At 37.7% G+C, this 14,137-nt stretch overlaps 1 protein-coding gene across 5 annotated transcripts in view; it reads right to left on the bottom strand.

The window, feature by feature from the left end:
- NALCN (sodium leak channel, non-selective) overlaps window positions 1-14,137 on the bottom strand; it is a 223,288-nt gene that overhangs the window by 47,243 nt on the left and 161,908 nt on the right. For all 5 annotated transcript variants that reach the window (XM_027644562.1, XM_027644537.1, XM_027644531.1 and 2 more), the window contains one exon: window positions 13,860-14,001. In XM_027644562.1, the coding sequence (XP_027500363.1) occupies window positions 13,860-14,001 (142 nt within the window). The remainder of the gene's footprint in view (window positions 1-13,859; window positions 14,002-14,137) is intronic.

The raw sequence follows: 14,137 nt of genomic DNA, 5'->3' as shown, positions 1-14,137 counted from the left end.
TTCCTTGAGGAATACCTAAGATCCTAGCCTAATCTTGCAGCTTTTGGCCTCTCTACCCCAATCCTTAGGTAGTTATGTGTAGAAAGAAGCAGATAGTTTTGTTGACTAGAATAAATGTTATTTCCTTTATTACACATTTCTTCTCCAGTTGGCCAAGTCATGCCTTTTTGCTACTCATTCTCCACTTTGGATTTTGACTAGGTTGGACTGTACTCTGGAGATGCCTTGACTATAGAAAAGAGCCAGCTAACAAAGCTTAGATATATAATTTAAGTGCATAGAACTAGATAAGATGAAAGTAAGCCCCTTTTTTCCCCCACAGATGTAGAGCAAAAAAGTGTGGTGAGCAAAATGTACTTGTGCTTGCCTCTGGTCATGAACAGTGTTTCGAGCATATTCTTGTGAACAGAACTTCCTGAATGGGAAATGAAAGGACTGAGATATATGAAAAAACAAGCACTTACTTACTAAGCAAGTGATTAACAAATATGGCAACTCAAGGAACAAATAACAGCTAAAGAATTTAGGTCAGGAATTACACCTGTGATGAACAGAAAGCCCCTGGCACCTTGTAAGACTTAAATCTGTCAACTGTTTGGAGATTGTTGTCGTGAAGGAAATAGTTGGGAGAGATTTGAAAACTCCTAGCAATGTTTGCCCTGTTTTTGATCAATCTGAAATGGAATCTTTAAGCACTTTACTTTAAATCTTCTTTACATGTTTCTAAAACACTACCTCCAGTCATTTGACAAATAATTTTTCTAGAACTTCTCTCAAGACTTGGATTGACTCCAAGTCACAGTTAGAAGCCTAGAAAATACCTAAACTTTTAAATTGTACCAGCTGTACTTAATAAAATGGCTACTGCTTTTAACCCACACCCGCAGGCTACAATCTCATTCCTACCCCTTGTCTTCTCAAGCATGGCCCCTTTAACCTTTTTCATCCTCTAACCCATCTCTGTACAGCCTGTGGAAGTAAGAACACAGATTATTTGAAAACACCCCTATTTTGAGAATCTGTGGCTTCCTTAAAAAACCTGCAACTTGAAAACTGAAAGAAAGTATAAAACACTTGAGAAGGTAGTTTGGAAAATAAGGTATTGGATTTTCAATTAAGATTAAAAAAATTAGTAATAGGCTTGTTGAATGTAAACAAAAAATGATTCCATTCCTTGGATATGGTTCCCATAAATATAAATTGAAAATCAATGTATGAGATATACCTGTTGAGGAATATATTTAGTGCAGGTAGCTCAGTGTGAAGCTGCAGATTGAGCTCTGTCTGGGTGATGAGAATCCGAGGCAAGACGCTGTGAACTGTTGACCCTTTGCCTAACAAAGGGCACAGGGACCTGTGGCCCATCCAGGGGACCAGACACTCAGAGACACAGCAGGAGCTGATGACCCCCAGACTTTTCTGTTCTTAGACTGCTAGGGTATAAGCACCCAGGGGTCCCTTTGTTGAGGATTCCTCCTCAGAGACACCAGCACGAGCTGTTATTTTGTTATTTAGTTATTACACCATCATTAAATTATTTTAAGGGTCTGTATATCTGAGACTCTGCTATGGGAGACCTGGGGTCGAGGTGGTCAGGAAACCTGGTCTGACTGTGAGTGTGGGGGGTGTAGCTGTGAAGGAGCCTCGGTCCCAACTCAGATGGTGCCAGAGTTTGACTGCCAGAGTGGCTCCTGGATGGTCAGACAGGGAAGTTTCCTTAACATACCAGTATAATAAATATTGTGTAGGTATAAATATTTCATATACTGAAACATACTTGTGTAGGTTTTAACTCATTTGCAGTGTCTCAACACAGGTTTACTGGATTTATAAGCAAGGTACTTTATTATGGATTTAGATATAACTAACAGTGCTAAAAGCACTAGCAACTCTTTCACATATTTTTTTTCTTCTAATGTCAGTGAAATTAATGTCAGTGGAATCCTATAAAACTGTTTTTGCCCACTTGAGGATTGCAGAAAGAAGCCTCTAAACCACAGGAGTATCTATTTTACAAGATGCTACATAATAATTCTTTTAGGGCTCAACTAGGAACATCAAACTTACGGGAATAAGAAAACTGGAAAACCATCAGTTTTGTTTCAGTTGTTTTTTTCTGTTATAAATAATTGCTTTAGAATAATTGCAATTACATTAAATATCAGAGAAAAAATGCGTGCTGCCTACTAATGTGTTATGTCCATTTATTTCTAATAAAAGTTCTTGTTATCATCTTAGAAATCAAAAAGATTTTAAAAACAGGAAGCATTAGTTTCCTTCCCAATTTCCAGTTTTTGCTCATCTGATTTTGGCAAAAAAGCTGAGGCAAATACATTTTCCTGAAATTGTCTACAGTTCCCTATCTGGCATAGGCTACTTTTCTGTGTATAAAGTAGGTGACAAAACACCTTGGCATTAAAGCTTGTGGCCCAAGCAAGGTCGTCAGCAAGGGAACATGTCCTAGAAAAGCAGAAGTGAGGAGTCTACATATTGTCAGACTCCAAAAGGATGTTGAGCACTTGAACTGATTCACTTAGTGCTTCCCCGAGCCAAGTATTAAACCAGCTAGTGCCAGCAAGGAAAAAAGAACATCTCAAGAAAAGCTGTTGTCAGGTCTAGGGCAAGGGCTACTTACATACTATCAGGAACTGCCGAATCCTCCCTCTAGGTAGCAAGACTAACAAAGAAGGAAACAGTGGTGTATGTTTTGCATAAAAGCATAGCACTAAATCTCTTCATGATGGAAATGGCTTGACTCCCTGTTTCTGTTTTCTTCAATGAACAAGCTTAGTTGCCCGCTGGAGATGTGCAAGAATAGTGCCACACTCTGGTATATGGCCACCACATAGCCAGAGGTGCATCATCCACAGAGCCAGAGAGATGAAGAGAAGTAATAGGAAGGAGCCCGTGTCTGGAGACACTGAGATGGGAAAGAAAAGACTGGGTTCTAGTTCATACACCCAAAGCTGTTCATGAATTTTATTCAGTGATGCTTAAACAAATAATCACAGAATCACAGAATACGCTGAGTTGGAAGGGACCCACAAGGATCATTGACTCCAACTCCTGGCCCTTCTCAGGATAGCCCCAAGAATCACACCACATGCCTGAGAGCATTTTCCAAATGCTTCTTGAACTCTCTCAGGCTTGATGCTGTGACCACTTCCCTGGGAAGCCTGTTCCAGTGCCCAGTCACCCTCTGGGTGAAAAACCTTTTCCTAATATCCAACCTAAACCTCCCCTGACACAACTTCAGGCCATTTTCTCAGGTCCTGTCACTGGTCACCAGAAAGATCAGTGCCTTCCCCCTCCTCTTCCTCTCACGAGGAAGTTGTAGACTGCAATGAGGTGTCCCCTCAGTCTGCTCTTCTCCAGGCTGAACAGACCAAGTGACTGCAGCTGGTACTCGTACGGCTTCCCCTCTATGCCTAAGAAGTCATGATAATGGAGAAAGGGATCAGAACACAGGGTGTTGCACCACGTTATATGGGCAGAGTACATTTACTTTTGCTGCACTTTTTTTCACAACTAGCTCTGAAATTTGCACCCAAAGCACCCCAAGGACATCCTTGGGCACCAACCTTGGTCCATACCTAATGGACTGTGGCTTAGGTGAAGTTTTGAAGGTTTGTTACCATCCTGTTTACCTTATGATTTTTGAAGCTAATGGTCCTCATTTCTCTTTAGGATTCAGGAGCCCTTCCTTCAGCAGAACCCTGGTGAATTTATCTTGAGTTTAAAATATCCAGAAGCAGCAATACAAGATAATATTTTTAGAGAAGCACAACTGATCCATTTCTCATATTTAAAGGAGTCAGCAGTCAGTCAAATAGCAACACATGTCAATATTCATGCTGAAGAAAATCAAACAATACTATAGATTTTTAAAATATGTATCCTTACTTCTATTTTAGATAAATAAACTAAACTGTTCCCCATTTAATTTTCCAAATTTGCATAGCACATCAGACAAGTGCAATGGAACTGTACAAATGGAAAATGTGGACGATGATCAGTATTTTGTTTAATAATGTCTAGATGCCACATGCTGGTGTATAATGAGGCTGGCAATTAAAACTTGTGATACCTGCCGAGTTCTTGAATTTTACAGAGGAAATTATGAGCAGTGTTAATGTATAAAAGACATTACTCAATCAGATGATGTGGAATTAAATAAATACAGTATACTCTGCTGAGGTTATTTTAGGGATATCTGTTTAGCCTGCTGGGTTTTTTTATTACAGACTGTGCTGTACTGCGAGGACACCCTCAGTGTATCTTTATTAGCCTTTCTTTCTTTCTTTCTTTATGTACTTCTTTATGTAACCTATAAGTACACTCAGTGCAGAAATAACAGTGCCATACAGCTTTCTGCTATAGGGTATTATTTTTTAGCACAGGACACTGTCCTGAAATCACCTAACAGCATCTAATTACTTTTAGATATGTTTTCAGCAACACATTTTAAAGAACTCTTGCAGGTTACTTTAAACTGTAAGGAATCACTATGGTAGGTCAGCAAATTACCGGTAGTATTTCCTGGATGAAAGGTGTTAGATGGAAAGTATGTGCTTCTATGAAACCATGAATAAAGTTCATGTCTTGGTTCCCACACTCCTTTATTTGCACACACATGCCCGTAGACAGAGAATTAGGAAATCTGCAGGTAGTGCTTCTCTTCCACAAGTGCTGGCACCCTTCTCTGCTGCTGACTTTCAGGTACAAAAAATGCCTCAGTCAAGTCAGTGTGAACTTGGTCTGAACACTACATCCTATGAAATCGCATTTGTCAACAAGGACAAAGCAATAAACCACAGTAAGTGTTGTAAAAAGAGCTAAATCACAGAACATTGTTGCTCTGCAAGTGCCACCCACTGCTTTGAAAAGGTACTGCAGATATTTTCAATGATAGTTTTTATTTAGTATCATGTTTAAAAAATCCAGGCTTTCTACCCTGGAATAAGAAGATCCTTGGCATAAGATTAAAAGCAAAGCAACACAGGAACCTCTGTAAAGTGTCAGGCAATGACTGTGGACCAGTCCTACAGCCTAGATGTACTGACTGGCACAGCACTGCTGACTTCAGAGTGATCTATCCCAATTTATACCAGTTAAGTTTTAAAGTTTTAAAATTTTGAGAGATGCTATTCATTGTCAAGGTTTTGATGTATTTTTCTAGCAAGATGTTTGCACTGCACAAACCCCAGCAAACACTACATAAAGCAATTATTTTCAAATCAAACTTGCTAAAGAATTGTATGCTATCAACAGGTAAAATCTGTGGTGATGTAGTGTATCATTTTTGTATCAGACTACTTCAGAGCTGGTAGAAGAGACAAGTGTTGGTGGGTGTTCTGCAATACAAGGTGAGACAAGGTCATAAGTAAATAACAAGATAGAAATACCTGAAATGTTTGCTTGACAATGGGGAAAAAAAAAGCAGTGCATGTAATATATTTTTCTAAGTCAGTTTCTTAAGTGTTATATGAAAATTAGGAATTTTAGCTTAGTGCTGTTGATAGTAATCTTTTATAGGCAACTGCGGGACCATACGGGAATAGTCTACTGTGCCATGCCAGAAATTCCAAACAAGGAAAAAAAATCATCCAAAGCTTCCGTTTCAAATTGTGATTTGTTGTATGTCAATAGATGGTTTATGCAGACTTGCAGAATGAACAGTTGTTAGGTATTATAATGTTATTTAAATATGTACAGCTTCTAGGGAAAATACGAAGAGTCAGTACAATAAGCAATATATCAGAATGACTTTTAAGAAAAAGCAAGGAAATATTTGGTAAGAATCCATTCAAAGATTTAGCATTCCATTAAATACAGGATGTTCTTGGCCCACAGGATTTTGCTGTGTAGCTTCTCAAATGCAAATAGTATTACGTGTTCAACAACATTCTGCCTATGCATCTTTGGTTTGAAGAGACTGGACTCTTTCAGAATGAATGCGACAAAAGTCACATGAAGAATGACAGGAGGGCAGACTGCAAGTTTTTGGTAGATGCCCAACAAAATGTTCACAAGAATTTAAGCAGGTTAAGTGACTAAATCCTATAGGTAGTGTGGAATTTCTTAAGCTCTTTTGAAAACTTCGGTTAATGCCTACAGAATAATAAAGGATGCAATTACAAGGGGTGTCTAGAGATCACCTAATCCATTTCCCTCTCTCAAAGTAGAACTAACTATTTTCTGTTGGACTGTGAAAATCTGACCCTTTGTGAGGTTGTCCTACAAAAGAAACAGATTTACTAAACAGTCAAGAAAATGGTCTAGCTTTAGGTAAGTGCCACAAGGACTCAAAGGCTGTCCTTTTGGATCAGATGTCTAGAATGAGAAGTGGGCATAATCTCCTTAAATCTTGGGAGTCATTGACCTGAAATAGCCTCAATTCATTTTCTAGACCTTGATTGCTGCCTCTCTCTTAAGGAAAGCAATGTTCTTCTAATTAGCTGACTACTGGTCTGGAAAATCTACATGTCCTTTCATAACCAAGAACATTTTTCAATTAAGTCTGAAAATGTGGACATGGATAATATTAGCATACTCATAAAACCTCCAAAGACTTAAAGAGGATGATAATAGTCCATCTCAGACACATCTCAGGGGAGTAGCTCTGGGGAGGGAGAAGAATCCCTCTCTTTTATGTCTTGTAGTAATATGCTTGGTTTTTTTTTCCCTTTAGTATACTTGAGTTTTTAACTTTCAGAGGTTTAATGGTAGAGTTTTCACAAAAAAATAGATTGTTTTGGCTTGGAAGGGACCTTTAAATGTCATCTAGTCCAACCCTCCTGCCATGAGTAGCAACATCGTCGAATCGTCGACTAGATCAGGTTGCTCAGAGCCCCATTCAACCTGACAATGAATGTTTTCAAGGATGGGGAAATCACCACTTCTCTGGGCAACCTGTTCCAGTGTTCTACCACTGTCATAATAAAAAAATTTCTTCTTTATATCTGGTATGAATCTACCCTCATTTAGTTTAAAATCATTAACCCCTGTCTTACTGCTACGGGCCCTTATAAAAAGAAGTCTGTCCTCATCTTATAAGCCCCCTTTAACTACTGAAAAGCTGCTGTAAAATTTCCCCAGAATCTTTTCCAGGATGAAAACCCTTGACTCTTTTCAGCAGAGGCAATCCATCCCTCTGCTTATTTTGGCAAACGCAACCTTGTTTTTTATCTTTACTCAATGCAGAAGCCAGGGAGACCCCGTGAAAAGATAGTAAAGAAGGCTGGGTAGATTACTTATGGCAGCCAACAGCAGGGTGGAACTGAGGGACTCCTGGCCAGGCTGACAAGGGGTTTTCATTTATTCTGCTGGGTGCACAGTGATGGAGGAGAAGACTCCATTCCACATCTAGAGCTAAGGATCTTGAGGGTCTAGGGAAGAAGGGACTGTCAGGCTGGGCTGGACTGGGAATGGAAGATATGGACAGGGATTTTCAAGCAGGAAGTATGGAAGAACATTACTCCAGGTTGTACAAGCACATGCATATAATTCTGTTTGTTAGAAAGAAGCGATCATGACTAGTGCTGTTAACCAGTTCTTGTGAATGAGTTTTGTGAATCAGTGGTAGAGACTGAAGGGCCTGGAGACAGAGATCTGGATTCCTTGGTAGAAGTGGGAGAGTACAAGGCTCAAAGAGAAGGGCTTTCCTGTAACCCAGTTCCTCATGGCCTCTCCCTTCACTCCTAACTAATGTGTGCTCTTCTCTGTTAAAATACAACAGGACTAAAAATTCTGCCATGTCTGTATTTTGATTGATTGAAAAAAATGGAGAAATATGATCATCCCTTTGTGTATAAATGCATCTTCACAGCCTTTGTATCAAACATTTTAAATATTTTAGTGTAAAACTGATGAAGTAGAAAGCAAATGCCAGAAAGAAGTGCTGAGTTATGGCTCTTTTTGAAAATGGAAAAGTATCAAGTCCCCTGCCTCCTTTCTCTCAGAATATAATTGAAAATTGGCATTTTTCCAGGCAGAATTTTGAACATACTATTTAAAGGGAAGAGTGACAAAGCAATTTAAAATCATCAGAAGTCAGAGACAGACCATAACAAGAACAGAGTCTTGTTACTATAGCAATTGTGTCTTCTCTGCTCTGAAGGCAAACATAGTCAGAGAAGTAAAACATTACCAGCACAAATGTATATTTGGTAAAATGCTTAATGAGAAGGAAATCTATAAATCGATTATTTAGACATGGGGACATTGTTACATATACATTTTATCTGAAAAGAAACAAAATCTTTAAAAATGCAAAACAGACAAAGAAGTCACCTGATTTTTAGTAAACCTGACACATAATTGCATTCACATATATTAACTTCATTAGAAAGATCTGATGAGAACAGACGTAGGACAAAAATCTTTTAATATTATGATTGTAATGAGCAAGAAAATGCTGGATCCATAAGCCATTATTGTTCCAGCAGGTAGATTGTTTTAATGACTTTTCTGAATATTACAGCAAGATAGATTTTGGCATTATCCTGTGAATGACATAAGTAGATAAGACTTGATGGACTTGGCCATGTTTATTTAACAAGTGGTATATGGAAACTGAAATGGTAGGACAGAGTTCTACTCAGATACTCAGTAAATTAAGAAAAAGCTTGAATGATTTTTGTTGATACTTATGAACAAAGTCCTGCATGAATTACTTCTGAAAAAAAGGTAGCATTCAGTAGTATTTAAAAATAAATAATGCTTTCTACTTGGAGCTCATGTGCAATTACAATTTATTAGTTTCTGTTATATTCAAAATGAATGTGATAAAATTATTCTTTCAAATTACTTAGAGAAAAGAATAATCAGGAACGCAACAGAATGCTATTGTACTTTTTGTGCCAAAATTCTGCTTTGAACAATAGAATGCCCAAAATAAAGTTCAGAGAAGTTGATTAACTTGGGACATAAGTTTATTACAATAAGAAATAGAAATTCTGGAAATTAAAATTTGTGAATAAATACTGTACCCTTGGTTCTTTTCTAAGAAGGAAAAAATACAAATAAGTTATATGAGTATGTCTTCACACCTGATGGTTTTCTGAAAGATGTCTTGGAACGTCCTGTCTTTCATACTAAAAGTCATGTTTTAAAAAAGGTTATTTCAGCTTTTACAGTTAGAAATACTTTCTGCAAAGAAAAGTAGAAGCTGAGCACAGATCAGGAAAAAAATCAGGACAGAACAAATTTCCAGATTAAACAATGTCTTATTAAGATTAGGTGGTATGTCTCAGCAGCTCACAAATGAAGTATCTATGATGTTAACCGAACACGCATTAAACGAAGTATCCAGCATGAGGTCTGCTGCTTAATATTCAGAATCCTCCAAGGTAATGGCTCTGGTTACCTCTGAGATCAGCTCTCACTTCCTGATCATGACCTCCCATCACACAGGTACATTCTGCTGTAAGCAGGAAATCAGTGGAAGAGGTATATAGCATGGGAGGTCAAGTTTTCCCAGGAGCTAGACCTTAATGATGCATTTGGCTCCCACAGGAAAAAAGGAATGCCTATGTGATAGTTTTCACCCTAGGCCTTCCTGGAGACCAGCTTGCAACCAGGAAGGAACTATGGTAGTGACTTATGAAGTATTCCATGCTATTCCTTTCCGTAACACAACATATAAAAAGGCACAGATAAGAGAGTTCGCTCTCTTCTCTCTTCGGGTGGCTGAAGACAACAGGTTTTTGCTTGTACAGGCCAAAGCCTGCCTGCTCCGACCTGCCATTATCTCCAGTGTCTCCGGGAGGCATGGGGGAAGTTGGCTTCTGCCTTGCATAGCTCTGCTGTCCCGCTCAGGGAAGTATTTAATTCATTTTTATATTTATTCATCAGCTCTCTGTTAACGGCTGTATGTAGGAGATATTTGTTGCTATGTTTCTATTTATCCCTGTTTCCCCCTCCCTTTTCCCGTTTTCCCCCTTGGGAAAAACTTGCACAGGCTATTAACTGCAACGTTTGCAAACCTAAAACCAAAACTCATACATGTGAAAGGAATCAGAAAGGAAACAAGATGATAAATAGGAGAGAAAAGAGAAATTATGTTTGTTACTATGCAATTACTCTTACAAATGGAGAAATAAGGGAGCTGGTTTGCTTACATTCCTCCAATTAAATGGGAGATGCTCAAAGTCTGAACTATAAAATACATGTATATATCAAGGGCTCTTGTACTTTCTTTTGTAATTCATTCCTGCTGTGCTACTGCTGTAAACATGTACATGGGTTATCTGTACATATTGAGTAATAGGTATTTTCAAAGTTTGTCTCATGAGCCTCTCAGTTTTGACCTTTAATTTAACAGCCATGTGCTATGTTTTGTGGCCAAAGATAAGTAAGAAGTTCAGAAGTGTCCTTCTCACAATAATTTTCTGCAAGGTTTCCTAAAAGTTCTATGTCTCTTAGGAAAGCACTCTGAAGTGTCTCTGTGCCCCTTTGATTCTAATCTTGAAGTTAGAAAGGCGAGGCCAATGCTCTACAGCCAACTCAGATGTATTTTACTGGACACCTTATTTGTTGTAAATCTCAGGGTTTGTTTAGTTCTTTGTCCCCTGAAACTTGCTGCAACTATCCCTCAGTCTCTTGTGAAAGTCACCACAGGGAGACATCCTTATCTTCTGCCAACTTGCTTTCTTCTCATCCACCCACTCACACTAAAATTATATGTTTCCATACTTCATCCAGTTCTTCTGTCCAGATTTAACTGAAATATTGGTTATCTAAGGAAATTCACAGCATACTGTGAATAATTTTCAATTAATGGCCTGCAGACCGTATCAGGACAAACTAGATCAGCATGCAGTGGAGAAGGTCTGTGGCAAGATCAATGGGTTTAAGAAAATTTGCTCTGCAGGACCTCAAGTGCAGAGCAAAAAATGATCATCCTGCATTTCCAGCAGCGTTAAGTTCAGAGAACCCCAGAGAACCCCAGTTTTACACACAAAATGTTACAGATAATATTAAATAACTCAAACAAAGCATTGGGCTAAGCTGCCTATCAAGCATCTGTATCTGAGAGAGCCCAGGTGTAGCCAACATTGGAGGCAGAAGCACTGTACAATCTGTATATACACACCCACTCGGACAGCACATACTGAGAGTGAACTCTTAGGGGATGTATAAAGGGAAAAGGCATTTAGACATCTATAGGTGATTTCTTATGTTAGTGTTTGGTTAGTTTATTACGTTCATAGTAGTTTAAAAATTTTAAAGAGTTAGAAAAAGTGCTGGAACTCACAGACTTGACTAAAAAAAGAGGAGTATAGCAAAGAAATGTTTTCCAAAGCTGTTCTCTTGATTTGGCATAGATGAAAATAATTTGAAACTGATTGTAGTCATGGTTACAGTAATATACACAACTATATATTTTTTTCAATTTTTTGAGAAGGTAAAATACCCTAAAAAAAGAAAGAATTCAGTGAAAATCTCCTCACCTTTTACAACTTAAAAGAACTTTTAAAGGAAGTGGATAATTATAATACTGAAAAAAACTCACTACATCCATTATATAAGAGAAGATATATAAGATCTGCTCTATTGATCATCACAAATTATGGATTAGATTGATTCTGAACACAAAACCAACACTATATATATATACACATACATATATATATAGTGGTAGATTTTTAGAGAAAGGAAAATAAGAATGTTGCTGAAATGGAAATAAGGGAAAAATAAAGGAATGTATGGATTAAGTACTTCCTATCCCTTCAGCAGGTGTTGAACATAGAAACACTGACTTAAGTCCAGGGGCAACTCAAGAATTAGCCACAGTTCAGGCATTACAGAGGATCTTACCTTTTGATTCCACATTTTTTTTTCATCAATTACAATGGAAAAAAGATGTGAAAAGTCTCTGAAGCTATCCTCCTGCTACCAGGAGCAGTGAAAATGCATCCTACTAGGCACTGAGATTAGTAAAATGTTTTGTTGGGTTTCTTTTTCTATGAAGAAAAGTAAAGTATGTATGTAAAGTTTATACTCAAGCAAACCAATCATTCCAAACATGTTTTAAGGATATTTTTAACAAGATTTGTTCATACAAAAGTGAGGTTGCCTTGGAAACTGTAACTATAGAAAGGCAGAGTAATTACTTTCACAAATCCTTCCTAGTACTTTCTCCTCTTAATAGGGATGTGTAGATATCTTGTTTTAAGCTACATTTACCTGAAATATTACTCATCATTGTTTCTATCCTTGAGGCATGAGAATCCTAAAGTATGTGCTTAAAGCAGGTTGAATAGTGCAAAGCCAATTTCCAAATGCTTACTTCAATTAAAAAATGAAAGTCAGATCATGCATATCTGCTCTTGAAGTGAATATTTGAAAAGAATCCAACATTCTGTTTTCATATTGCAAGATCTCACTGAATAAACAGCAGCATGTATTCAACTGTCTTCAAACACAGAAACAGTTCACTTTTGTGAACAGCAGGAATAAGGAATTAAGCTGCAAAATACCTAAACTATACTCGTGTAAACAGACCTACTGCATTATTGCACCACTCTGTGTTGCACACTATGGACTTACCTGTGTGTCTGAAACAACTTTGTTCATCTCTTCATTACGTGGTAAAAATGTATTTTGGTTTCCCTGACAGTGTTTGAGCTCCATTATCAGTGACATTTAGCATAGTTCTACTAACCCCTAGGCTTGTCATTTAATAACTTATCCAATTTTGATTCTGTGCTTGTTAAAACAGATGATGTCCACTTAGGTTTGATTCCTTCCTATGGCCTTCCTGGACTGATTTTGCCACAGACCTCCCTCTCAGGCCATGCTGTTCAGCTTTGGCTTACTGATGCTATAGAATACATCAGCCACAGGAACGGCTTCTTGCACTGAACTAGGGAAAGCAATTAACAGTAGTTTGAAAATTGTCTATTTCATTCATTATTAGAAGAGTAATGTTTTCTCCAGGTCTGCTTCCTGCCTGTATGAATGCTGTTCTGAGTTATGGTTGCAAACCACACCCTAGGAAAGCCAGTTATAATGTGTAACTGCAACACATAGACTCTTTTCTTGTATGTGATACTGTAACTTAAAACATATCTAAAAACCACAGCACCCTGTAATTATCTGTTCAACAGTCACTAAGTTGCACAACACTACAAGTGATCAAGGACAGATTTCAGTCTAGATGCCACTAGAAATCAGGGAAGCCAATATCTTCCAGGATGCACATGAAAATTTTTTTCTGCTCCTGTAGTTTTGTAAGGTGTCAGAAGTCACATACATTTAGTTACGCTGCATCATCATCATCATTGTCATCATTCTGAGCAATTTCGGTATTTTTCAAATCCAACCATCCATGTCAGTCTGACTGGGAGACTAGCAGCATTTAGAAAAATGGGTATCAAATATGTGTTCAGCACCTGTTTTCTAGTGATTCTCAGGCTTAGGTTAATGTCCTCTAAATAATTAGAATAATTATTAAATTTTTACTCATCTTCAATGATTACACAGAGACCTTGCTTCAGTGAAGTGTGTTTTCAATGTTGTAATAGTATTGAGGCACTCAAAAATTATATTCAGAAACTTTAATTGTCCACTAGCTTCTCAGTGATTAATAGTAAAACTAATTCAAAAAATAGCTTCAGAAGATGCATGCATTAAATAAAATAACGTATCGAATCTTGAATTTTGAATTCAAAGGAGATGGGAAAATTTAACAGACATCTGTATGATGTCTGTTTTAGGCTAAATTAAATATAGTCCTTTAACCTGTGTTCAATCATCCTAGCTCGTATTCATCTTTTATGTAGCTATGAATAATCTGAAGTCTTTCCCCACAATACTCAAGGAAAGAAATACACTGCCCTGTACTCCTGATTTACCTTTTGATCAATATATTTGTTTTCTTCAATTGCTGATCTTTTAGAGTGGTCACATGAGGAAGAAGATGCTGAAGGAAGTCTTCGCAGCAAACAGCTGGTATCTTGTTGCTGACGATCAATAAACTGCTTCATAAAACTTTCCCTTGTGAACAAAGAAGATATCGATGCATTAAAACCCCAGGAAGAGTTAATATTTGGTTTTCCTTATGATGTCACAACCCACTAATGCTAAGATGGATAAACTTCCGAGAAAAAGTTGTACTGGACTATAGATTTAT

This window comes from Corapipo altera, unplaced genomic scaffold (genome assembly GCF_003945725.1).
Source record: "Corapipo altera isolate COAL_440 unplaced genomic scaffold, ASM394572v1 0, whole genome shotgun sequence".
Classification (NCBI taxonomy): Eukaryota; Metazoa; Chordata; class Aves; order Passeriformes; family Pipridae; genus Corapipo; species Corapipo altera.
This window is presented reverse-complemented; position numbering and strand designations above follow the sequence as displayed.